We start from the raw sequence: 26,766 nt of genomic DNA on the forward strand, positions 1-26,766 counted from the left end.
CTAAGTTTTTGTATTTTTAGTAGAGATGGGGTTTCACTGTGTTAGCCAAGATGGTCTCGATCTCCTGACCTCCTGATCCACCCACCTTGGCCTCCCAAAATGCTGGGATTACAGGCGTGAGCCACCGTGCCCGGCCCAAATAAGAGTTCTTTGTAGTATTCTTTCAGTGCTTCTGGAGATTTGAAACTTTCCAAAATAAACAATGAAATAAATGTGTCTACAAAGTGGGAAGGCACTGAGGTGATTGGGGACGTACCCAAAGACCCCACTGGAACAGAACTAAAGAACCAGTTCTCTGATTCGTTGCCATAAGAGAGGAAGCTTCGGGAGAAGGAATGCAAAAGTTCTATATCCTAGTTGGAAGAGAGTGAAAGAAAATATCTCAAGTAAGGAAGGACAGACTTATCAAGGATATGGTTTTTTGATGAATGACAGGTCATTCCAACCTCTTCCTGCTGAAGGAAGATTTCTTCATCCAGATACTGAGGTCAGAAGTGAGAAACGAGTCCTGTGGTCTAAAATCCAGGTGTCATAAAACCGTATTCTTTTTTTTTTGAGACGGAGTCTTGCTCTGTGCCCCAGGCTGGAGTGCAGTGGCGCGATCTTGGCTCACTGCAAGCTCCGCCCCCCCGGGTTCACACCATTCTCCTGCCTCAGCCTCCCGAGTAGCTGGGACTACAGGCGCCCGCCACCTCACCCGGCTAATTTTCTTGTATTTTTAGTAGAGACGGGGTTTCACCGTGTTAGCCAGGATGGTCTCCATCTCCTGACCTTGTGATCCGCCCGTCTCGGCCTCCCAAAGTGCTGGGATTACAGGCTTGAGCCACCGCGCCCGGCCAATCGTTTTCTTTCTCTAGGTTCTAGGAGAGAATCTATTTCCTTGTCTTTTCCAACTTCTAGAAGCTGCCTGCATTCTTTTGCTTATGGCCCCTTCCTCTGTCTTCAAAGCACATCCTCCCTTTTGTTGTTATGATTTCCTCTCTGACTCTGACCCTTCTGCCTTCCTCTTTTAAGGACCCTTGTTCGGCCTGTTCAGTAGTCCGGGATAATCTTTCCATCTCAACATTCTTTTTTTTTTTTTTTTTTTTTTTTTTTTTGAGATCAAGTCTCAGTCTGCCACCCAGGCTGGAGTGCAGTGGCGTGATCTTGGCTCACTGCAACTTCTGTCTCCCAGGTTCAAGTGATTCTCCTGCCTCAGCCTCCCAAGTACCTGGGACTACAGGCACGCACCATCATGCCTGGCTAATTTTTGTATTTTTAGTAGAGACTGGGTTTCACCATGTTGTCCAGGCTGATCTCAAACTCCTGACCTCAAATGATCTGCCCGCCTCGGTCTCCCAAAGTGCTGGGATTACAGGCATGAGCCACGATGCCCAGCCTCCATCACAAGATTCTTAGTTGAAGCATATCTGCTGCAGAGCCTCTTTTGCCATGTAAGATATATTCACAGGTTCTGGGGATTAGGATTTGAACATCTTGGATCATTATTCTACCACTTCATCTTATTGGCATCATTCGTGAATTTCTTTTTCCTCTCAATCCTTTGACATACTGTATACATTTTATACATTATTGAAATCAGCCTTTTATTTGAAACTTTTGTGTCAGTAACCACAAATGATAATACTCTTCTTTTGGCCTGTCTTTATTTTCTTTTCTTTTTCTTTTTCTTTTTCTTTTTTTTTTTTTGAGACAGTCTCGTTCTGTTGCCCAGGCTGGAGTGCAGTGGCGCAATCTTGGCTCACTGCAACCTCTGCCTCTGGGTTCAAGTGATCCTCCAGCCTCAGCCTCCCCAGTAGCCGGAAATACAGGTGTGCACCACCACACCCAGCTAATTTTTGTAGAAAGGGGGTTTTGCCATGTTGTCCAGGCTGGTCTGAAACTCCGAGCCTCAAGTGATCCTCCCACCTCGGTCTCCCAAACTGCTGAGATTACAGGCATGAGCCACCATGCCCAGCCATGTCTTTAATAAATTTTATGCCACTTAGACAAAAATTCATTGGATAGCATATGTAAATTAGATATAAATAGAATAATATTAGTTCAAAAATTAGCTAAAATTCAGCTACAACCACCTAGGTATGGTACCTTTTCAATTGTACATACTTTAAAGTATCTTAAATACTGTTCAGATTTTCTACTTCTTAGTAGAAATCAGTGATTTAAATTTCATTAGAAAATCTACAATTTCCCTTACCATGGTTATAGAGTTGTACATAACAGCCTCAAAATTCTTTTAAAGTCGGGACTGGGCACGGTGGCTCACTCCTGTAATCCCAGCACTTTGGGAGGCCAAGGGGGGCAGATCACCTGAGGTCGAGAGTTTGAGACCAGCCTGGCCAACATGATGAAACCTCGTCTCTACTAAAAATACAAAAATCAGTCAGTTGTGGTGGCAGGCACCTGTAATCCCAGTTACTTGGGAGGCTGAAGCAGGAGAATCACTTGAACCTGGGAGGCAGAGGTTGCAGTGAGCTGAGATGGCATCACTGCGCCCCAGCCTGGGCAACAAGAGCAAAACTCCGTCTCCAAAAAAAAAAAAATCTTTTAAACTCTATGGTTTTTTTTTGGTTTTGTTTTGCTTTTTGTTTTTTGTGCATTTCTAATGTTTTTGCTTTATTTTGCTCTTGTTTATCAGACTTGTGTTTAGTTTATCTTTTAGTACTAAACTGTGGATTTTTAAATTTTGGTCCAGTATTTTGTTTTCTAGTTTGTAAACTAGAAATCCTTAAGAATTTTTTTTTAATGAAATGTTATAAGTAATGTTTCACAAGAAAGAAACTATAATGGCCAAAAATATAAGGGACTACTTTTTAACTGAAAAGAAAAAAAGTCACAATTACACGTCCTAGAAATTAACTACTGTTAACAATTAACTTTACAGCTATTATTGCCCAAGTGCCTATGTAGTCTCGTTCTATTGCCAGGCTGGAATGCACCTCCCCAGTAGTTGGGACTACAGGTGTGCGCCACCACGCTGGTTTAATTTTCATATTTTTAGGAGAGACGAGGTTTCACCATGTTGGCCAGGATGGTCTCAATCTCCTGACCTCGTGATCTGCCCGCCTTGGCGTCCCAAAGTGCTGGGATTACAGGCGTGAACCACTGCGCCCAACCTATTTATAACTCTTTTTTTTTTTTGAGACTAAGTCTCGTTCTGTCGCCAGGCTGGAGTGCGGTGGCACAGTCTCAGCTCACTGCAACCTCCGCCTCCCAGGTTCAAGCTATTCTCCTGCTTCAGCCTCCTGAGTAGCTGAGACTACAGGTACATGCCACCACACCCGGCTAATTTTGTATTTTTAGTAGAGACAGGGTTTCACCATGTTGGCCAGGATGCTCTCGATCTCTTGACCTTGTGATCCACCCTCCTCGGCCTCCCAAAGTGCTGGGATTACAGGCATGAGCCACCGCGCCAGGCCTGTAACATTTTAAAATATAGTATACATGGTTTATTTTAGTTACACTTTTCCACGTCCTAAAGTATTTCTCGAACGTACTTCTGTCATTAAATATTCATCTGCAACTTAATCCTAAAATAATGACGTTGCAGCCCATTACATTGGTTTTCTTTAATTTCCACTGCAGACCCAAGTATCCCTCATCCTCCTCCAGTCCCTTCGGCATCCTGAGCCTGTGACTGCCCCGCTTCAGTCTTTCCTAGGCCACATCCCCAAACCGCTAGGCCAGGTCGTTTCCCTGACGCCCTCCAGGCCAGCCTGTGGCCCGGCCCGAGCAGACATTAGTGACTTAAATGCTGAGATGCCAGAAGACCTGGGCTGGGGAATGAATTCTCAGCCCAAACTTAGCCACCCGTCTTTATCGGGATTGTGGCCCAGGTCATGGAAGCCCCAGGCCCGGGCCGACTCCTAATTCGTGGCATGGCCAGGAGTCGCCCTCTTCTGATCCACCCCAAAGCGCGGCTCCCTGTGGAGGGAACCCTGGGTGGTCTGCTCCCTGGCTTTTCACTGCACTTCTGAGAGGCCTCTGGGCACACACACAAACCCCACTCCCTGACCCTCCGTTTGGGGCAAGGGCGGCAGCAGCCGGGTTAACTTCGCCGACTCTGGAAGCCCTAGCGGCGGGCCGGGCCGCCCCTTCCCGCGTTTGCGGCTACATTTTTCTGAAGCCTCCACGGCCCCACAGCCTTTTTCTAGCCGTCAGCGGCCACCTATTGCTGCCTGGGCCTGTGTATTTGCCCAGGTCCTGGGAGGGTGCTCTGGCGCGGCTGGGCAGTCTGGCCTTGGCTTCACTGGAGGCGGGGAACTGGACATGACGGTGAGTGCCAGTGACCGTAGTGCGGTCCAGGCCCCTGGTGGCGCACCCACCTCTGGACTACATTTCCCAGGGGGCCCCGCGGCCCAACCACTTCCGGCCGAAGGGGGCTAGTCCGCGTGACCTGGAGGGGGTTGGAACGCAAAGGGCTGGAACGTCCCGGGCTGCGGAGCTCCTTGGGTTGGGATGAACTTGTTCAGAGCTGAGTGCTAGCACGCCGAAGGGGGCGGTGAGGCGTCCCGGCGCGGGACTGGGGTTGTCTGGAGTTTAAAAGTCATGTGGCTCTCGGAGATGTGCGGACTGCATGCCCGGGCTTCACCGCTAAGGGAGCTCAGGGCTGTGCGATGGGGAAGGAAGGGAGTGTCGGGGCAGTGCAGTCGGGATGGGAGGAGAGTGTCAGGGCTACTGGCCCCCAGGTCGGGAGAGGGCAGTGTGGGGCCGCGCGACTGCAAGGAGTGAGTGTGGTGTGAGGCTGGCGCAAGAGCGGGCTGGGAATGTTAGGAGGTCTGGGGTATCGCGGCCCTGCGTCCTCTTGGCTGGACTAAAAGACTGCAGTTCTCCCCGGACCTGGATTGTGCGCCCAGCGACAGGTGCTTGGCGATCTGTGCTCGATGTGCCCGCTGGGCTGTGGTGGGAGCCCTGTCTGCACGGGATTCTGTGTGGCTGAGCATGTAAGTGTGAGCGTGTGCGCGGGCGAGCCCCATGGTGCCGGGTTGTCGACCCCATCTTTGGGAGGCCTGGGAGGGGGCGGGACACCCTCGCTATACATTCTGGGGATATGCTGGGCGGGGTCGGCCCAGTGGATGGGTCCTGGCCTTCTACCCAAACTCCAACTGCAACTGCTAAGTAGGTAGTGAATCTCTGTGAATGGCCTTCCCGCCAGCGGGTCTATCTCTAGTGTGTGTTGAGGGTGGAAATGGTTCTAGGGTTTGGGGTTAGGGAGTTCCTGCTATATCCACTTTTCTGTTCTTTCACCCAGTAGCCACCAGGGATCTAGGCCCATAAAGGTGACCCCAGCCTAAAGGACAGGAGTTTGAGACCCTGACAGGTGGGTCCACTTAAGCTGTGTCTTGGCGCCACACACTTTTGGGTTCAGTGTAAGACGCTAGGCCTGAAAGTTTCCCAAGTTAGTCTCTTAGGGAGGAAGAAGGCTACGGTCTAGGGGGGCCCTCCCAGGACTCCTGTGTGGGCCGCTAAGGTCACCTGCACTTCATTGTGAGGATGACAGAGGGCGGTGGGGTTGCAGCTTCTTTGGTCTCCCTTTCAGTGCCTGGGGTGGGGTAGGAGTTTGGCCTCCCGAGAGGTTCAGGGAGGGATTATTGTCTTACGGCTTCTTAATGTTTTCCCACATCTTTCTTTAGGAATCCAGAAGAGGAGAGAACTGCCGTGCATCTGAAGTGATGGCAGAGGTAAGTTGCATTTGACATTTTCTTCTTGGAAAGGACTTATTGGTTTTCAGGACAGTGTCCTATTTCAGAAATTTATCTAAAAGATTTACATTCATGATTTGAAGAAAGGGGAAGAGGGGAGGAAACTGCATTTATGGAGCATTTTCCTAAAGCAGCCCAGGGCTATTTTGCAAACATTGTCTCATCTGATATAGAATTTCTACTTCCCTGGATTTTATTCATGCTCACAACAGTGTTGACAGAGAACATGCCTCAGTGATTTGGCAGGGAAATTGAAGAACAGAATTAGCTTTTTCAGTCTCACTAATTTCTACATTATCCCCTCCATGGTCATATGCAATATGCAATAGGCTTTGCTTATCTTTTTTTTTTTTTTTTTTTTGAGACAGAGTCTCGTTCTGTTGCCTAGGCTGGAGTGCAGTGGCGTGATCTCGGCTCACTGCGACTTCCGCCTCCTGGGTTGAAGTGATTCTCCTGTCTCAGCCTCCCGAGTTGCTGAGATTACAGGCACATGCCACCACGCCCAGCTGATTTTTGTATTTTTAGTAGAGATGGGGTTTCGCCATATTGCCCAGGCTGATCTCGAACTCCTTAGCTCAGGTAATCCACCCGCCTCGGCCTCCCAAAGTGCTGGGATTACAGGTGAGAGCCATCTTGCCTGGCCTGCTTATCGATTTCTTTTTTTCTTTTTCTTTTTTTTTTTTTAAGATCGAGTCTCCTCTGTCGCCTAGGCTGGAGTGCAATGGTGCAATCTCGGCTCACTGCAACCTCCGCCTCCTGGGTTCAAGCGATTCTCCTGCCTCAGCCTCCTGAGTAGCTGGGATTACAGGCGCATGCCACCACGCCTGGCTAATTTTTTGTATTTTTAGTGGAGACGGGGTTTCGCTGTGTTGGCCAGGATGGTCTCAATCTCCTGACCTCGTGATCCGCCCGCCTCGGCCTCCCAACGGAATCTTGCTCTGTCGCCAGGCAGGAGTGCAGCGGCACTATCTCAGCTCACTGCAACCTCCGCCTCCCAGGTTCAAGCGATTCTTCTGCCTCAGCCTTCCGAGTAGCTGGAACTATAGGCACACGCCACAACACCCAGCTAATTTTTGTATTTTTAGTAGAGACAGGGTTTCACCATGTTGGCCAGGATAGTCTCAATCTCTTGACTTCGTGATCCGCCTGCCTTGGCCTCCCAAAGTGTTAGGATTACAGGCATGAGACACCGCGCCAAGCTTTTTTTTTTTTTTTTTTTTTTGAGACAGAGTCTTGTTCTCTCGCCCAGGCTGGAGTGCAGTGGTATGCTCTGCGCTCATTACAACCCCCGCCTCCCTGGTTCAAGCAATTCTTCTGCCTCAGCCTCCTGAGTAGCTGGGACTACAGGCATGCATCACCATGCCCAGCTAATTTTTGTATTTTTAGTAGAGACGGGGGTTTCACCATGTTGGTCAGGCTGGTCTCCTACTCCTGACCTTGTGATTTCCCCGCCTCGGCCTCCCAAAGTGCTGGAATTACACTCGTAAGCCACCATGCCTGGCCTCAATTTCTTATAGCCTGGAATGCCTACCTGTCCACTTTATCTCCAGATAGTTTTTCCTCAAGATAGAAATAACCTGAATGCCCTCTTATGATTAAAGTGATATACAATTTTTGCAAAAGTTCGAAAACTTGAGGGAGTCACGAAGAAAGTTTAAGTCACCTATCCATGGTGCCACCATCCAGATCGTCACTATTAATGTTTTCAAATTATTTTGTCTGCTTGTATGTGTGGTCATGTGATTTTTTGTTTTTTTCAGAGTGGGTTCATACTACTAATAGAAGTAGCTAACTTATTGAGCATGCACTTTGAGCCACTTATAGTTGGACGTTCTTTACAGATGTGATCTTGTTTAATCCATGTAACAACCCTATTAGACAGGTATGACTATATTTCATTAATTCTCTGATGCACTTTTTTCCACATTTTAACCTCTCTGAAATCAAAATGGGCTTTACAAAAATTCTTGGCAAGTCATAGTTTCACTGATGGCATTTTTTTTTCTTTCCTAGTATATAAAGTTATAAGGGCCTTGTAATCAGTGACATCTCAGACTCGTTGAAATAGAGTATTATTCTAAGTTGACTACTGAGGAAATCAGGTCACTCGCCTCAAAGTTACACAGTTAAAAATGGTAGAGCTGGCCAGGCGCAGTGGCTCATGCCTGTAATCCCAGCACTTTGGGAGGCCAAGGCAGGTGGATCACCTGAGGTCGGGAGTTCAAGATCAGCCTGACCAACATGGAGAAACCCCATCTCTACTAAAAATACAAAATTAGTGGTGGTGTATGCCTGTAATCCCAGCTACTCCAGAGGCTGAGGCAGGAGAATCGGCTGAACCTGGGAGGTGGAGGTTGCGGTGAGCCAAGATTGTGCCATTGCACTCCAGCCTGGGCAACAAGAGCAAAACTCCATCTAAAAAAAAAAAAAAAAAATGGTAGAGCTGGGATTTCGAAATCACCTACTGACTTCCTTTGCCCACTTGTCAAAGAATTCTATCTTTTAAAATTTATTTTAAGCATTTCATATGTTCAGCATATTTTCTTTTTGTCATTTATAAGTTGTTTTAGAAATATTTTTTCACAGTTAATCTATTTTGTGTGCTTTTAGATTCATCTAGTTTTCAGAAATGTATTCAGATAAATCAACTCTTTTCTTAAATTTTTTTCCCTTTATGCTATGCCGGATGGTCTGTCTTACCACAAAAATAGAATAGTTACTTTTTGGCCAGGCACGGTGGCTCAAGCCAGTAATCCCAGCACTTTGGGAGGCCGAGACGGGTGGATCACGAGGTCAGGAGATCGAGACCATCCTGGCTAATACGGTGAAACCCCGTCTCTACTAAAAAATACAAAAAATTAGCTGGGCGAGGTGGCGGGCGCCTGTAGTCTCAGTTACTCAGGAGGCTGAGGCAGGAGAATGGCGTAAACCCAGGAGGCGGAGCTTGCAGTGAGCTGAGATCCGGCCACTGCACTCCAGCTTGGGCAACAGAGCGAGAGACTCCGTCGCAAAAAAAAAAAAAAAAAAAAAAAAAATAGTTACTTTTATATTTTCCTAAAATACTTTGTCTTTTATCCAAACAATCTAGTCTTCAAGGTATCTCCTGTGATAATCTGACCAGAGAATGTTGGCTATAAAATTCCAAATTTGGAGTGTTTAGAATTTTTTTTTTTTTTTTTTTGCATAAACAGCATGAAGTGTATTTTATTTTTTAAGACAGAGAAATTTCTAGGCACAGTTTTAGGCATTAAAGAGGACACAGAGGCATAGGTTAGAGTGCGCTGCTCTGTACAAAAATACAGTCTGAATAAATTACATTGCTAGCCATACAATTAGACGTCACTTACCAGTCAGTTCATTGCATGTTTAGTAATATACAGGTACATGCTAATCCATATATATCATTTATATTCACACACATAAGTCTCTCTATATTTATGTCTTTAAAATTTACATGTTGAACTTACAAAAAGCTAAATAATTGTGCAAGAAATTGGAATAACTAGCCCTGCTGAGTATTTTATGCTATATGTGTGAGTATATATGTGTGTGTATACCTATATCTATAGATATAGCTCTATATCCATAGATATCTAACAGTGGGTTTGTGGATAACAATTCTGCTTAAGAACACATCAAACAAACCTAAAGCTGCAAAGACATAATGTTAATGTAGGTGAAAATTTCACTTGTGTTTATTCTGATAGACAAAATTGTAATTCAGATGAGAAGCAACAATTTTCATGTTGTACTGAGATTGTTAGTAATGAAACACTTCCAAATATCAGTGATGGTAGAAATATAGCATAGGGCTCTTTGCTGGGAAGGGAAAAAAGTCACATAAGAAATCTAGTTTTCAGTAAACTGCAAATATGTGTGCCTCAACCTATAACATATCCTGTCACTTTGAGCTTGTCATATTGACAGAGAATGAAAACTTGGTAAGACTCAAGATGTGATACTGGTTTAGCCGGGCGCGGTGGCTCACACCTGTAATCCCAGCACTTTGAGAGGCTGAGGCGGGCGGATCACAAGGTCAGGAGATCGAGACCACGGTGAAACCCCGTCTCTACTAGAAATACAAAAAAAAAAATTAGCCGGGCGCGGTGGCGGGCACCTGTAGTCCCAGCTACTCAGGAGGCTGAGGCAGGAGAATGGCGGGAACCCGGGAGGCGGAGCTTGCCGTGAGCGGAGATCGCGCCACTGCACTCCAACCAGGGGGACAGAGCGAGACTCCGTCTCAAAAAATAAATAAATAAATAAATAAATAAATAAATAAATAAATAAGATGTGATACTGGTTTAACAGGACACTGCATCCTCTAGTAGGACCAAGAGAAGTGACTCATTAGTGTCAGCACCAAACTACTATTCTTTCATTATTCAGGAATAAAGAGATCTCAGAACAGAGAATGTTTAGTTGCTGAAATCCCTATCCAAATATTGTATTTCTCATGCTGCTCTGACAATATGCAATTAACTGCAAGACAGTCTGCCCCACATTTTACTATTTCTCAAAAACTTGCTTCAAAAGACTCTATAATATTATCTTTCTGGAAAATTTCCACTCATAATTTCTAATGATTCTTTACAGAATCGTATATTTTTATAAAGGTTTCTGTCTATGATGTATTTATTTGCTTTTGTCTATCATTGCTAAAGTAAGACTAAACCTGGTACTTCATATTTGTGATTTTATAGAAAAGTCATAAGTGTGTTTTTTAGCATTTGGATAATAAAGTAGGTTTTTTTTGTTTTTTTTTTTTGGCTGTTGTTTTTGGCAACCATTCTTAAGACTAGCTGAAAGTAGAACTGTGCTTTGGGAGGTAAAACAAATTATTAAATACTATCGATGTGGTCCTGCTCTTAACAGATTTTGCAATACAGTAACACATAGCTACTTTTTAAGTAATTTTTCTAATGTTTCTTTCTGCAAGAGGGCCAAAACCAGAACATACTGTTTTAGTGTCTTTGTTAACAAAAATAATTATTTATAACTTTTATATTAGAACTGTATATTTGATATAAAAATATGTTTATAATTAAGCTATCCAAATTTGTATATGAAACAGAATTAACACAAGTTTGCAGCATGAGATTAGTTGCAAACTTATTCCCTATTATTAATACTTCCTTCCATTGAACAGTCAGTAAGTAATTCCCTTAACATAAATCCACCCTAAGTGTGTGCACAAATCGGTTAGCCCATCAATTAACTTCAGAGGACCAGGTGATAACCAGATGAATTCTACTCCTCTACTGAGACATTTAGATATTTATATAAATCTATCGCTATTCCTTTTTTTAAAAAATGAAGACATTTAAAATACTTGCAAAAAAAAATAGCCTTCTATTTTAACGAATTTTACACAAAATGATCATCCTAATTGCTATTCTTCTTTCAACTACAGTGCTTACAGAGAATCATTAATTTTCAGATTAACACCATTTCAATTTTTATTCTTAGGCAACTCTATTAACACTTTCCAGTGAAACAGTAAAGAACATAGAGCAAAAGCTTTAAGGTACCATACTTTTGTATGGTAAATAAGTATGAACAATCTAAGCCTCTTAACAATGCATACAAGGTTAGTGTTCAAACCACTTCACTAGAGTAAATATTAATTTTATGTGTAATAGGCAATGTATGTGGAGGGTTAAGGAACAACTAATTACCATTTATACTAATGGCTCACCTTCTATAAAAACATGGAAGCTTGTTACATATGCACACTTGTTTGCTGCAATGTTTGGCAAATGATTTAAAGGGTACAAAAGCAACTCATGCAGATTTCTTTCTGTTTGCCCCAGGAAAAACAGAGATCCTCAATTTTTCCCCAGTCTAGATAGGGCTGAGGCACCAATTTCTAACCACATAATGAGAAGCACATGTCTCCAAGTCTTGACTCTCCTCCCAGGGAGATGCTGATTGCCAAAGCATAACCTCCCATTAAAAAGAGTATGCTTGAAGGTGGAATGTGTACCATTAACCAGTTACATTCACAACTCCCATTAGATGCTGAAGGGCAGTTCATTTTTCGAGGGCTCATTCAAGCAAACAACCAACAGCCAATGTAGTCATTGGGTAGGATAAGCAGGCAGTAAGGGCTCTAACAGTGGAATCCTTGTCAGCACAAAGGAACTTCTAAATGTTGCTTATGCCAACTGCTCCCCTGCAGGCAATAGGAGACTGAGGCAAATCTCATTCCAACTAGTTTCTCACAATGGTTGCTGTCATACAGACCCTTCATTTGTCAAGAAAAACGATATGAACATATTGGAAGTTTGCAGCATTTGCCTGTCTAATCAGCTCTCTTAATTTGTGCAGATTTCTAAAATGGATGTAAAAGCTGGTTATGATGTTGACAGCCAAAAGGCAAAAAAGATTAAATCAACTGAGCAAACTGCTTGATGCTCCACAAGTGTTTTAGAAAATAGAAAGTTAGAAAAGATGCAGACGTAATCCTTTTGTTGGATGGCGGTGGTTATTTTTACTTTGAGACTATTGGTTCTAGTAGTAGTCTTCATAGTTCTTAGGGTTCAGGCAATAAAGGATGGCACCCCCAAACGAAAATATAGTTGCACCCCAGGCCAGGCCATAACCCCAGTTGAACTCATGGTACATTTTCAAGCTCACAGTTTCAATGAACTTGATTGGGTAAAGGACCAGGCTGCAAACCTGTAAAACAACTGCTACAAAAAGCATGACCGCAACAGGTCTATAGAAACGCGCCTTCAAGACCCCACGCAGATAGAAATCAAACCCACCAGGAATGCAATGAGAATGATGGCAGCACCGCCCAGGAGTAAAGCCAGAGTAGCAATCTGCCAATCGCTGCTGAGCATGGACTCGCAGTGCCAGATGTCCAAGCTGGCGGGTTTCCGGCAGGACTCCCACACACGGTAGTACTGGTGGTCAGCTGTGACCCAAGCCGGGCTCAGCACCGCCCCCAGGTCCAGACACAGCGCCAGAAAGATGCACACCAGCCCAACCAGCTTCAAGGGGGTCAGTACCGACAGGCGCACCTCCTCGATGCCGCTGCCCACCGAAGCCATTCCTGGGAGCCGCTGTCTACGCCAGGCGGGTCCGGAGAGCCGGGAGCCGGACCTCTCAAGGAGGAAAGCCGCCTAGCCGCCACGCACGAGGACTCGCTCCCTCGGGGCTCTGCGCGCCCCCTGCCGCGCGGCCAAGGTGGGTCTGCGGAGGCGGCCGCAGCGAAGTCGATTCCACCCTGGACCTTCGCCGCCGGCCCCGCGCCGCGCTCTTTATTTAGATTTTTTATGCGACTTTGAAGTAACATATTTTAAAGAGTGGCATGGTATTTGTAGGATGTGAAATTTAAGGGTTTTTTTTTTTTTTTTTTTTTTTTTTTTTTTTCCGGATATGTCTGGATGTAGCACTTACTTCATTAATTCTGGCCAGTCATCAAGAATTACTTTCACTCTAAGATTAAAGAAACATATTTTCTATTCTGAATTAATCTGTTTCTTTCTCTTTAACTTTTCTTCAGAATTCTGTAAGAATTTGTTGAGTTTCTCTTCCCATTCCTGTAGAGGCCAAAATCTTCCTAAGATTATCAGAAGATCACCACCCCTCCCCATCCATTTCCTGCACACCGGCGGGGAGGAGGCTTCAGTTCCCCTTGCCCTTCAACCCTTCACTGTCTATTTCTCCCTGTGTCTTCTCTCCTGAAAATATTCATTGCCCTTTGTCCCTGCTAATGGGAGGCTGTGCACTGTGATGAAAGGGTAGAATCTTAGCCCATTTCTGCCATTTGCTAGCTCTGTGACCATGGACTTCCTCATAATTTCAGTTTGGGGAATGTGATGATACTGGAAATTCACCTGCACTTACACTGGCGACCTGGGGTCCCCTAGCTCCTACCTTCTGGTCTCCCCAACATCCAGTGAAGTGCCCAGTGTCATTGCTTCTTTTCTTTTCCTGTTCTGTGAGCTTATGCACTAGGGCCTCACTCCACTGTCTTTTGCCTTGTGGGAGTAGATGCTACATTGAACTAATTGGGCTCCCTGGCTCCACTTTTACTCTTTGCCACTAAGATAGTCCAGTGATGTCACCTTTTAAATTTTGTTCAGTGAATGCCTGTTACTTTCAGGATAAATCTCCAGCTCTTTCACATTCATTGTGTGTTTATTAAAAAGCACATTCTGTATTTAGCAGAGCACAAAGCCTAGCATTGGAGTAAAGTTGTGAGCAAAGATGATGTGTTTAGTCCTGGCAGGTATAACCTGCCATTCAAAACATTTCCTGTCCTGACTCCTATGGAGTTCTCCAACATCACTTTTCTCTACTCCTCCCTCAGAACCCCTCATCAGCTATCTCAGTTAACTTTCTGCTCCTCAGAAACACAGGATGCAATTGGTCTCCATCTTCTGCTCTCTCTATTTGGAGTGCTGTTCAATCTGTTTTCTGCTGGTTGGAATTCTGTTCCTTTTCTAAGTCCCAGTTAATTTTCTACATGTTACGTGAAACTTTCCCCACACCCCTCAACCTAAGTAAGTCACTATTTTCTTACTTCCTATAACAAGATTCTTTTAATGGGAGGCAACATATCCTGCTTAAAAACCCCTCAGTTAATTCTTTTCATCTGTGAGAACAAGTCTAAATGTCTCAGGATCTGATCCTTCTTTTCAGCCTCATCTCTCCACTCCCTTCTGACTTTACCCTAGTGATGTTAAACTACTAGCAGTTCCCAGAATGCACAGTCTATCTCATGCCTCCATTGTACAAGAAACACAAGAAGGGCTTTTATCCATTGCCACCCCTTTCTCTAGGTTCTACGGAACCTAGGTCAAGAACCAGCATCTATGAAGCCTGCGTCAGTCTTGTGGTTGCTCTTGGTCTCAATTACTGTATCTCTTATAGTCCTTATCATACTATATTGTAACTGTATTTTTTTTTTTTTCGCTCTTGGTGCCCAGGCTGGAGTGCAATGGTGCAATCTCGGCTCACCTCAACCTCCGCCTCCGGGGTTGAAGTGATTCTCCTGCCTCAGCCTCCCAAGTAGCTGAGATTACAGGCATGTGCCACCACGCCCAGCTAATTTTGTATTTTTTAGTAGAGACGGGGTTTCTCCATGTTGGTCAGGCTGGTCTCAAACTCCCGACCTCAGGTGATCCGCCCACTTTGGCCTCCCAAAGTGCTGGGATTACAGGCATAAGCCACCGCGCCTGGCCTGTAACTGTCTTTTTAAAACTGCTTTTATGGCCGGGCGCGGTGGCTCAAGCCTGTAATCCCAGCACTTTGGGAGGCCGAGACGGGCGGATCACGAGGTCAGGAGATCGAGACCATCCTGGCTAACACGGTGAAACCCCGTCTCTACTAAAAAGTACAAAAAACTAGCCGGGCGAGGTGGCGGGCACCTGTAGTCCCAGCTACTCGGGAGGCTGAGCCAGGAGAATGGCGTAAACCCGGGAGGCGGAGCTTGCAGTGAGCAGAGATCCGGCCACCGCACTCCAGCCTGGGTGACAGAGCGAGACTCCGTCTCAAAAAAAAAAAAAAAAAAAAAACAACAACAACAACAAAAACTGCTTTTATTAAATATTGAATAGTAGAACATGTTTAACATATTAAGGGGGACTGAACACCCATGTTAAGAGGTAGAATGCTAATGTTAGAAATCCCATGTGTGCTTTGATCATCCCAATCCAAATCCCCTTCTTTAGCTGTTAGAGATATCTGTTATTCTGAATTTTGTGTTTTGCATTTCCTTGTTTTTCTTTACAGTCTTAACCATATGTGTTTATTTTCCTGTTCTAATTTGATGTCAAGAAATCATACTGTTTGGATTCTTCTGCAACTCTGTTACTTGTCTTCCAACAAGTGTTCAAGAGATTCATTCACCTTGCAAACTTATCCTACTGTATAGCCATCCATTGTATGAATACATTTTTTCATTGATATTGTGTACATTACTCCTGTGAACATTCTTGAACTCCTCTTATTGTATCCTGTGCAAGAATTTCTGTAAATATGTAACTAGAAATGGAATTGCTAGCTCATAGGTTATATGCATTTTCAGCCTTACTAGACATTGCCCATCTGTTTTCTAAAGTGTTTACTATACTCATTTACTATTCCTTTTACTTCGTGTCCTCACCAACACTTGGTATTATTAAACTTGTATATCTTTCCACACTTGGGTGTGAGTTGATATATATTATTTTGATTTCAAATTTGCGTATTTTGGTACTAAATGAGGTTGAGGCCGGGTGCGGTGGCTCAAGCCTGTAATCCCAGCACTTTGGGAGGCCGAGACGGGCGGATCACGAGGTCAGGAGATCGAGGCCATCCTGGCTAACACGGTGAAACCCCGTCTCTATTAAGAAATACAAAAAAAACTAGCCAGGCGAGGTGGCGGGCGCCTGTAGTCCCAGCTACTCGGGAGGCTGAGGCCGGAGAATGGCGTGAACCCGGGAGGCGGAGCTTGCAGTGAGCTGAGATCCGGCCACTGCACTCCAGCCTGGGTGACAGAGCGAGACTCCGTCTCAAAAAAAATAAAATAAAATAAAAATAAAAAAATAAATGAGGTTGAGCCCCCCCCACCACCATTTTCATGCTTATTGGCGTTCATGTTTTCTCTTTTCTGAAGTACAATTTTATGTCATTTCTGATTTTTCTATTGATTTTTATATTTCCAGAGTTTTTGTTCCTTTTAATGCTTTGTGTGCATTTCTTAAGTATTGTGGATTGTTGTCCTTGTCAGTTATATGTGCTGTGCATGCTTTCTTACTTTAACCTTTAAATGATGGTAGAAATTCTCAATTTTAATGCCATCATATTTAACGCTATTTTCTTTAATTTATTTACATCTTGTGTATGAAATCTCTCCTCTCCTAAGAGTAAAGATATTCTCCCTGTTTTCTATAAATGATATTGTTTTGCCTTTTAAGTCTTCAGTTCACTTGGAATTAATTGTAGGGTATGGTATTTCCATTTGGATAACTAATATCTGAAACATCATTTATTGAAAAGGCAATTTATTGTAAAGGATTAGGCAAACTGCAGGGTCTGAGGGAACAGTCCCTACAAGATGCCATCACTCAGGCACCAGCTACAACTTAAGGGGTTCCCATGACCACTCTCACTTCAGACCAGCTAGCTAGAAATTCAGGTGTTTCCACCACCACCACCCTTAGGTATAATCATGCAGTAGAAAGACTCACAGAACTCACTGAAAGCTGTTATATTCACAGTCACGTTTATAACAGGGAAAGGATACATTGGGTTGTATTAGCCTCCCAGTATTGATGTTTGGCAGTACACCCAGAGTATTGTCAACCAGAGAAGCTCACTCAAGCTTCAGTGCCCAGTTTTTACTGAAGCTTCATTACATAAGCATCATTGATTGAATCATTTTCCATGTGCACGAACTCAGTTTCCAGCATCTGTCCTCCCTCCTTGCCTGAAAGTCAAGCTGATATCACATGGTTCAAAGTCCCAAGACCGATTACGTGGTAGAGGTAGGTGTGGCCAGCCCCAAGCCCTAGTCATCTCATGAGCATAAACTAACAGACATGGTCTTAGGGGCCCACCATAAATAACAAAGACATTCCTATCACTCAGGAAATTCGAAGTGTTTAGAGGTTACTTCCCAAGAGCTAGGACAAAGGCCAGACTTCCTTACTATACAGTCCTCCTTTCTCTGTACTTCAGTGACAGTTGTCATAAATTAAGTTTCCGTATATATATGTTGGTCTATTCTGGGCTCTCCTTTCTAATCTGCCAGTCTGTTTGTCTATTGAAACCATACCGCCTAAAGACTGCATTCTAGTAATGTCTGATACTTGGTAAGTCACATTCCTCTACCATGGTCCTGTTCTCTAGAAAGGTCTTAGCTGTTCCTAGGCTTTGGCTTCATATACATTTTAGAATTGACCGATCAAGTTCTGTAGAAATCCAGCCGGGATAATGATTTGTAATGCACTACACCTTTGATCAATTTGGGGAAAGTTGACATTTTCACAGTATTGAGTCTTCCTCTGCCTCTAAATAACTCTGCTTATTTGAGTCTTGTGAAATGGTTTTAATAATATTTTATAATTAGAGTCTTACATATCTTTTGTTAATTTTATTTCTAGGTACTTTTATGTTTTGTGGTTTTCTTAGATGACATTAATTTTAGAATATAGGCTGGGTGCTGTGGCTCACACCTGTAACCCCAACACTTAAGGAGACCGAGGCAGGCGACTCACTTAAGCCCAGCAGTTTGAGACCAGCCTGGGCAACATAGCGAGACCCCATCTCTACTATAAATAAAAAATTAGCCAGGCATGATGGTACATGCCTGTAGTCCCAGCTACTTGGTAGGCTGAGGTAGGAGAATCACTCGAGCCCAGGAGGATGAGGCTGCGGTGTGCTATGATTATGCCACTACACTCCAGCCTGGGTGACAGAGCGAGACCCAGTCTCAAAAAAAAAAAGTAAATAAAATAAAATATAATATAATTTTCTCATTGTTTCTGGTATATAGACTTGCCATTGATTTTTTTTTTCTTAAAACTCCCATGACAGATTATTGAAGTTGATTTTGAGATGTTAATTTTATATCCCTCCACCTTGTTTAACTCTTATTTATTCTCACATCTTGTAGATTCTTTTGGATGTGGGGTCATGCAACTTGATCATATCATTGATGAATAAAGACACGTTTTAGTTGTAAATAATTGTCTTCGTCTATTAGTATTGATTTCTTTCCTTCTTTTTTAACCTTATTTTAATTCTTACTTTGCTGCACTGGCTCCACCTCCCAGAACAGTTTTGAATGGTGAATATGGGAACCCTGTCTTATTCACAGTTTTAGATACTTCACTTTTACTTATGTTTGCACTTGGCTTTTTTTTTTGTAGAGGTACTTTATCAGGTTAGGGACATTGCTTTTTTATCGCTAATTTGCTCTTAAGTTTTTATCATGAAGGAATATTGCATTTTTAAAATGCCTTTTCTGCCTCCATTGAAATGATTGGTCGGGCACGATGGCTCATGCCTGTAATTCCAGCACTTTGGGAGGCTGAGTTGGGTGGATCACCTGAGGTCAGGAGTTCGAGACCAGCCTGGCCAACATGGCAAAACCCTGTCTCTACTAAAAATACAACAACAACAAAAATTAGCCAGGCGAGGTGGTGGGCACCTGTAATCTCAGCTATTTGGGAGGCTGAGGCAGGAGAATCGCTTGAACCTTGGAGGCAGAGGTTGCAGTGAGTCAAGATGGCACCATTGTACTCCAGCCTGGGCAACAAGAGCAAACCTCCATCTCAAAAAAAAAAAAAAGAAAGTAAAAAGAAATGATCCTAAGTGTTTTCTCTTTAATCTGTTAATGTGCCTAATAATTTTAATTTATTTCCAGTATCGTATGCACCTTTTATTGGGAAGAACCTAACTTAGCCATGATGTGTGATAAATTTTTACATATTACTGGATTCAGTTTGCTAATAACTTGCTTAGAATTTTAAATCTGTGGCATGTGTAAGACTGGCCAGTAATTTCAGTTCTTCATAATGTCTTTAACAAGTTACTCTATCCCAGGAGAACTGTGGCCTTGGCCTGTGAACCAAGATTGTTTTCTACATTTTTAAGTGGTTGGGGGAAATGATCAAGAGAATTATATTTTATGACACATGGAAATTGTATGAAATTCAAATTTTAGTGTTCATAAATAAAGCTTTACTGGAACATAACCACATTCATCCATTTATTTATTTATTTATTTTTGAGACGGAGTCTGGCTCTATCGCCCAGGCTGGAGTGCAGTGGCGCGATCTCGGCTCACTGCAACCTCCACCTCCCGGACTCACGCCATTCTCCTGACTCAGCCTCCCGAGCAGCTGGGACTACAGGCGCCTGCCACCACGCCTGGCTAGTTTTTTTGTATTTTTAGTAGAGATGGGGTTTCACCGTGTTTGCCAGGATGGTCTCGATCTCCTGACCTCGTTATCCGCCCGACTCGGCCTCCCAAAGTGCTGGGATTACAGGCTTGAGCCACCGCGCCCGGCTCACATTAATCCGTTTATATAACATCTATGGCTGCTTCTGTGCTGCATGGCAGAGTTGAGGAGTTGCAGCAGAGATGGTATGTCCCACAGAGCCTAAGATACTTACTATTTGGCCCTTTACAAAAAAAGTTTGCTGACCTCTGGTCTAGCTTCATAAAATATATCAGTTTTCCTTTTCTTTTTCCTATGGTAGGATCTTGGAGTACTCATATTATCAATGGTGTGAGCAAGGCCACTCTTTTCAGATTATTTGTTTATTCCCTTCTATGCCATTTACTACCCCCATCCTCCCCCTGCCCATGAGGCAGTCGTGTCTTAGTATTGCATCGTTTTCTTAGTATGTATTCATTCATGCAAAACGTTTTTCTCTTGCGTTAAGGTCCAGTGTGGTCAGTTTTTCAAAATCTTCCACATATGATTGAGAAGAATGTTATTTGAATTGAGTGCATTGTTCTATATGCAGCCTTTAGATCAAGGTTAATAATTTTGGTATCTAAATATTCTGTTTTTATTGACTTTTTGTCTGTTGTATCTATCAGTTATTTCTAGTGTTTTGTTAAAATCTGCCATTATGATTAGGGTTTGTCTCTTAGTTTCTATTTCATTTATGCATATGTATATGTATATATAATATGTGTATATTATTTATTATTTAAGCATAAAGTTATCCTTTTCTAACTTTCATCTCTCTGAATATTTATGTTTTGGATGTGTCTCTAATAACCAGCAGAGAGCTGGGCTTTGGTTTTTGACAACTTTGACCAACTTTGTTCTTTAACAAGAGTATTTAGTATATTTACAGTACTTGTAATTACTGATATAATTGAAGGTATCATTTTTGTGCTTTTTATTCTCCCTTTTCTGTATTTCTTATCTTCATTTTATTTTCCCTTCTGTGAGTTTGAAAGTTGTAAGCTATTTGTGTTTATTTAGTAGTTACCTTAGAAATTTTAATACACTTTCTTAACTTACTAGTGTCTAAAACTAAAAAATATTCTTATATTCTTGGTAAATAAGGAAGTAGGATATATTCTAACTAATCAAACAACTTACATTATTGTCAGGTATTTTCCTTCTATCTTTTTTTAACCCATAAGAAAATTTTATGTATTGAGTGTTAGCTTAGATTATCCATGTATTTACCACTTTCTTGGTTCACCATTCTTTCTTACATCTCAGGCTCTCCATCTGGGATCACTTTCCTTTAGATGGAATAAACAGTAAATTTCTCTCTGATTTTGGTTTTTTTTTTTTTAATGTCTTTATTTGCCCTCATTTGTGAAAGGTATTCTACCCTCACACTGGGACATTCGCTGTCTTCCGGTTTACATTTTTGTTATTAATAGTTGATTAAATAGTTGTCTGTCAATCAGCCTTTTTTTTTATGTAGATGATCTACCTTTGTTCCCAAATTGCTTTTCACGTATTCTCTTTGTATTTAGTGCTCTGCAGTTTTGGTCTGATTGTCTAGGCATGAGTTTATTTTTATTTATTCTGTTTAAGACTTACTGGGCTTCCTGAATCTGCTTTTGTCAATTCTGAAAATTTCTTAGCTGTCCTGTCTTCCAATACTGCCATTTTCTTAATTCTCCTTTCTCCTTCTAGAACTTCAGTTAAATATCTATTAAGCTATCTCACATTATCTTCTTAATCTCTCTTCTGTACATCTGCTCATTTGTCTTTTTTTTTTTTTGAGACAGAGTCTGGCTCTGTTGCCCAGGCTGGAGTGCAGTGGCCGGATCTCGGCTCATTGCAAGCTCCGCCTCCCGGGTCCATGCCATTCTCCTGCCTCAGCCTCCCAAGTAGCTGGGACTACAGACACCCGCCACCATGCCCAGCTAATTTTTTGTATTTTTAGTAGAGACAGGGTTTCACCGTGTTGACCAGGATGGTCTCGATCTCCTGACCTCGTGATCCACCCGCCTTGGCCTCCCAAAGTGCTGGGATTAGAGGCGTGAGCCACCGTGCCTGGCCTCATTTGTCTTTTGTAATTGCATTCTGCATAATCTCTTTTTATACCTTTCAGTACAGTAATTTTTCTCTTCAGAGAGATTTATTCTAGCCATTGTATGATTTAAGTATGTTTTTTGTTTTATGTTTTTATTTCTTTTCCTTTTTTTGAAATCCTCTGTCATCTTTATGAAGTTTTCTTATTACATTTCCTCCATTTTAAAAACATGTAATATGCTTGTTTTATAATTTTTGGCATTATCTATATATGAATCTTTTACGGAGGTAATTCCTCTTCCCTCTCAACATTTTATTAGGGAAATTTTCAAACATAATGAAAAGTTAAAACAATTGCATGAGTGATTTTCCTTTTTGTTCATGGAATTATGCCTCTTTGTATGTTTCTTTCCTTTTTTTTTTTTTTTTTTTTTTAAGACACAGTCTCACTGTGTTACCCAGGCTGGATAACTGATACAATCTTGGCTCACTACAGCCTCCACCTCCCAGGTTCAAGCGATTCTTGTTTCTCAGCCTCCCGAGTAGCTGGGACAACATGCATGCGCCACCATGCCCGGCTAATTTGTATTTTAAGTAGAGATGGGGTTTCACCAGATGGGCTAGGCTGGTCTTGAACCCCTGATCTCAAGTGATCTGCCCAGTTTGGCCTCCCAAAGTGCTGCAATTGCAGGCATGAGCCACCACACCTGGCCATTTTTTTTTTAATTGATTTTTTGTTTAGGCAAAATTCACATAATATATAGTTAACCATTTTTAAGTGCATAGTTCAGTGACATTTAGTGCATTCACAATGTTGTGTTGCTTTTATTTTTGACTAATAGGTTATTTTCCTTGGAATTCTACCCATAGATTCTTGAGGCCTGATTAAAGGTTGTTCCTCTAGGGCAGGTCTGTGTTTGCTTCTACTAGGAGCCCTGCCAAACCAGGACCACCATAAAGTAAACACAGATGGCAAGTGTTTTAGATCCACCTTAGTATCGTTATGTGAACTGCAGGCCTGTGTGAGGGCTGGCTTGTAGTTACAGTTCCTCAGGGGAAAATGTTTCCCTTCCACCGTCTGCCAAGGTTCAAGTCAGGCAGTTTTCCTAGCAGACTCTAAGAATGGGAATGCTACATCTAGTTTTCCCTTACTCTAAGGGCACGGTTCTAGAGGTCCCAGGTCTTTGTAGTGTGGAATTAATTAGACCCCCCACTTGGCCAGTGTAGGCTTGATCTCCTCTCCCCTTGCTCCTTAAGATCATAAATGTCAAAGCTTATGGTCATCTGGGCTCTATAGACATTCCCTGGGGAAAATAAGCCTCAGTGGCTCAGCATATGCCTCTCTGTTCGCACTTTGACATAGTTTTATCTGCTGAAGATTACTTCTCTGTCAACTCATCCTTGCATTCTAAAGTATTTTTGATATTCAATCTCTTATTTTTCAGCTGGTGATTTGGACGTAGTAACTAGTCCCCCACAGAGCCTGGTGTCCTATGATTGATTTTCTCTTCTTTTTTTTCCCCCTCCGTGACTGAGCTTTTTAAGGGCAAATGTATGCTAAGTAAGAGTTATCTGCGACCCCAGTGCCCACATAGAGCCAGAGTCATGGGGATTTGATTGGTATTTTTGGATAAGAGGATTTTTGTTGACACAGCTGCTCCTCTCTTCCCATTCCCTTCTACCCCTTTGATCTCCCTTCATAGACTGCTGTGATCTGCAGTGACAAACACAGCAGACCTAGCATTTTCTGCTCCCCTAAGTGCAGGGGCCAGCTGAGGGTTCCTTCAAAGGATCAGGAAATTCTCAGGTTGCATCTACAAGAGCCAGAAGTTAGAAGGCAGCCAGGTGCAGACTTGGCTATTTCTCAGTAGATTCAAAACCCAGCAATGCCACTGTAGCTGCAGATTTGAGTAAATGACTTCACTTCTCCAAGCTAAAGTTTCCTTTCAGTTAGGATTCATGACCTTATCGTGAGGATTAATATATGTAGGCACCAGGAACTTAAAGTGCTTAAAGTACATTGATTGTCCTTGAGATGCAATGTGCACTACACTATCAGCAGTAAGGTTAGGGGTAGTAGCAAGAGAGAATGTCAGGCAGGAAAGCCATGGGTAATCTCAGGTTGGAACCGGGATGTACTGACGATGAGGATTCCTGGAACTATGGTCTCATGGGAAGCCATTGCATTGTGTATCTGGGTAATTGAGCTCTGCTGAGGCTGCTAAGGGCCTCCTGATACTGTGGGTTGTCTGGCTCAGTGCTGCTGATTCTGCAGAGTCTTTGCAGAAGACTTTAGTTTTAGTTCCAAAGAGGTTTTAGTTTTAGTTCCAAAGGCCTCAGTTCTGGGATATAGGAGCAAAGCCCAGGAAGTGGCTGGTGCGTAGCACACTAGAATTTATTCCTCCTATCTCTATTAGGCTTGGGGGAGGCTGGAACCCTCTGTTGTAGAAATCTTTGTCCAGAGCTGGGCCTGCCTAGGTGTCCTGTGCTCCTGGGCCTTGAGGGCTCCCTCAAGTCTTTGGGGTGCCTTCCATGGCTGAGGGTCTCAGAGACATCCAGGTTGTACGAAAGGGAGCCCAGGCCCTGGGCTCTGATCAGCTCCTGACAGTGGGAAAGCTGTTTCTTCTGAATCTGTTTTTCTATAGTTGGATTCCCTGGGATTCAAGAAAGACAAAGGCTTGTTCATTCTTTCTCAAATCTCAGAGAGAAAAAAAAAGCAGACTCTGTGTGTGTGTGTGTGTGTGTGTGTGTGTGTGTGTGTGTGTGTGTGTGTGTTGGAGTACCAAAAGCAGGGATGGGGTGAAGGGATTCATTCTCAGGCCTTTGGGGACCTTAAGGTCAGTCTGGTGAATTTTGTCATCAAAATTCTCTTATCCAAAAAGATCAATGAAATCCCCATTACTTGCTTTTTCTTCCAGTTTTGCTTTCCCAGGCTTTCTCTAGTAAAAACCTAGGGTATAAATTTTGTAGTTGTAAAAGCTATTATCAATGTGTTAGTATGTCTCCTCTCCTTCACTGCAGTCTTCAATTTTTTAATTTTTTTTATTTTTTGTAGAGACGGGGTCCTGGTATGTTGCCCAGGCTGGTCTTAAACTCCTGGACTCAAGCAATTCTCCCACCTCCACCTCCCAAAGTGCTAGGATCACAGGCGTGAGCCATCACACTTGGCCTGAATGCATTCTTTTCTATTTTTTATTTTAATTAACACTGTATTAGTCCCTTCTCGCATTGCTATAAAGAAATACCTGAGACTGGGGATTTTATAAAGAAAAGAGGTTTAATTGGCTTACAGCTCCAGCTCCGCAGGCTGTTCAGGAAGCATGATGCTGGCATCTGCTCAGCTTCTGGGAGTGCTCAGGAAACTTATCATCATGATGGAAGGCAAAGGAGAGGCCAGCACTTCACCTGGCCAGAGCAGAAGGAAGCAGGGAAGGCGCTAGACACTTTTAAACAGCCAGATCTCGTAAGAACTTACTATCACGAGAACAGCAACAAAGGGACAGTGCTAAGCCATTCATCAGGTATTCACCACCATGTTCCAATTACCTCCCACCAGGCCCTACGTCCAACATTAGGGATTAGAAATCCCCATGAGATTTGAGTGGGGACACAGATCCAAACCGTATCAGACACATTGTAATCCTAGCACTTCCTGATCATATTTATGGGGTACAATTTGATGTTTCAGTACGTATCTATGTTGTATAAAGAGCCAGTCAGGGTGGTTAGTGTATCCATCACCTCATGCATTTGTCATTTCTTTGTGGTAAGAATATTCAAAAGCCTCTTCTAGTTATTTTGTAATATACAATATTTTATCATTAACCATAGTCACCCTACTGTGCAATAGAACACCAGAATTCATTTCTCCTGATTGTAACTTTGTACTCACTGACTGACATCTCCGCATTTGTACCCCCACCCCGTCTCTGGTAACAACTGTTCTGCTCTCTGCTTCTGAATGCCTTCTTTTTGCTTTAGAAAATTTGAACAGATTGAGCAGATTTCTTTTTCCTAAAACTTCTTCCCTTCCCCAGGGACTTGTTCTCCAGTTCTTCCCATTATAGTCAGTAATGCTACCAAAGGGTGCTATCTCTTTTATTGATTGATTGATTGAGACGGAGTCTTGCTCTGTTGCCCAGGCTAGAGTGCAGTGGCACGATCTTGGCTCACTGCAACCTCCGCCTCCCAGGTTCAAGCGATCCTCCTGCCTCAGCCCCCCCAGTAGCTGGGATTACAGGCACACGCTACCATGCCTGGTTAATTTTTGTATTTTTAGTAGAGACGGGGTTTCACCATGTTGACCAGGCTGATCTCAAACTCCTGACCTCAAGTGATCCACCCACCTTGGCCTCCCAAAGTGCTGAGATTACAGGTATGAGCCACCATGCCTGGCCAAGGCTGCTGTCTCTTAAGGGCCCCTCTGTTCTCCAAGAACTGTTTAGGTATTTATCAGCAAACCTCTTAGCATTTCTGGTTTTTTGAGACAATGTCTTGCTCGGTCACCCGGGATGGAGTGCAGCGGCACAATCATGGGTCTGCTGCCTCAACCTCCAAGGCTCAAAGAGCTCCTCCTGCCTCAGCCTCCCAAGTGGCTGGGACTGCAGGTACGTGCCACCTTGCTCGGCTAATTTTTGGATTTTTCTATAGAAACAGGATCTCACTGTGTTGGTTTTGAACTCCTGGGCTCAAGCAATCCTCCCACCTTGGCCTCCCAAAGTGTTGGGATTACAAGAGTGAGCCACTATACTAGGATTAGCATTTTTTAGATTCATATTCTTTCACTGAGAGTACTGATGGAGTAGGAAAACCAATCCCTGATGGAAATTTTCATACCTCCCTTCTTGGAGCTGTGATTTGATGAAGTGGAAATGAATGGTTAAGTGGAATCACATATTGCAAACTTGAGTTTTCTCATTAGACAAGAAAGGAATTGATGTTGATTTATTGTGTTGCAGTCTCAGTATCAGCCAGTATCTCTAGCTGTCTGAGGATTTTAGGACTGGGGATATCCTGAGATATGTAGATTGTATGGAGTTACAGGATATTCCCAAGGAGTCTGTGCCAGATGGATAAAGTGTGTCCATTTTGAACTTGTGTAGTATGTG

General features: G+C 43.2%; 1 protein-coding gene and 1 pseudogene across 7 annotated transcripts in view; one reads left to right on the plus strand and one right to left on the minus strand.

Annotated features, from left to right (window-relative positions):
* LOC102121091 (uncharacterized) overlaps positions 1–26,766 on the plus strand; it is a 65,450-nt gene that overhangs the window by 31,167 nt on the left and 7,517 nt on the right. For 2 of the 7 annotated variants that reach the window (XM_005589007.5, XM_074023348.1), the window contains exons 1-2: positions 4,394–4,943; positions 5,634–5,681. In XM_005589007.5, the coding sequence (XP_005589064.3) occupies positions 4,884–4,943; positions 5,634–5,681 (108 nt within the window). In that variant the 5' untranslated portion in view covers positions 4,394–4,883. Of the gene's footprint in view, positions 1–4,393; positions 4,944–5,633; positions 5,682–7,462; positions 7,585–26,766 lie in introns of those variants that run through there. The other 5 variants (XM_065536548.2, XM_074023349.1, XM_065536550.2 and 2 more) reach the window with 4 other exon arrangements.
* On the minus strand, positions 12,078–12,909 carry LOC102120707 (transmembrane protein 47 pseudogene; annotated as a pseudogene).

The sequence above is a fragment of the Macaca fascicularis genome, chromosome 19 (assembly GCF_037993035.2).
Source record: "Macaca fascicularis isolate 582-1 chromosome 19, T2T-MFA8v1.1".
NCBI classification, from domain to species: Eukaryota; Metazoa; Chordata; class Mammalia; order Primates; family Cercopithecidae; genus Macaca; species Macaca fascicularis.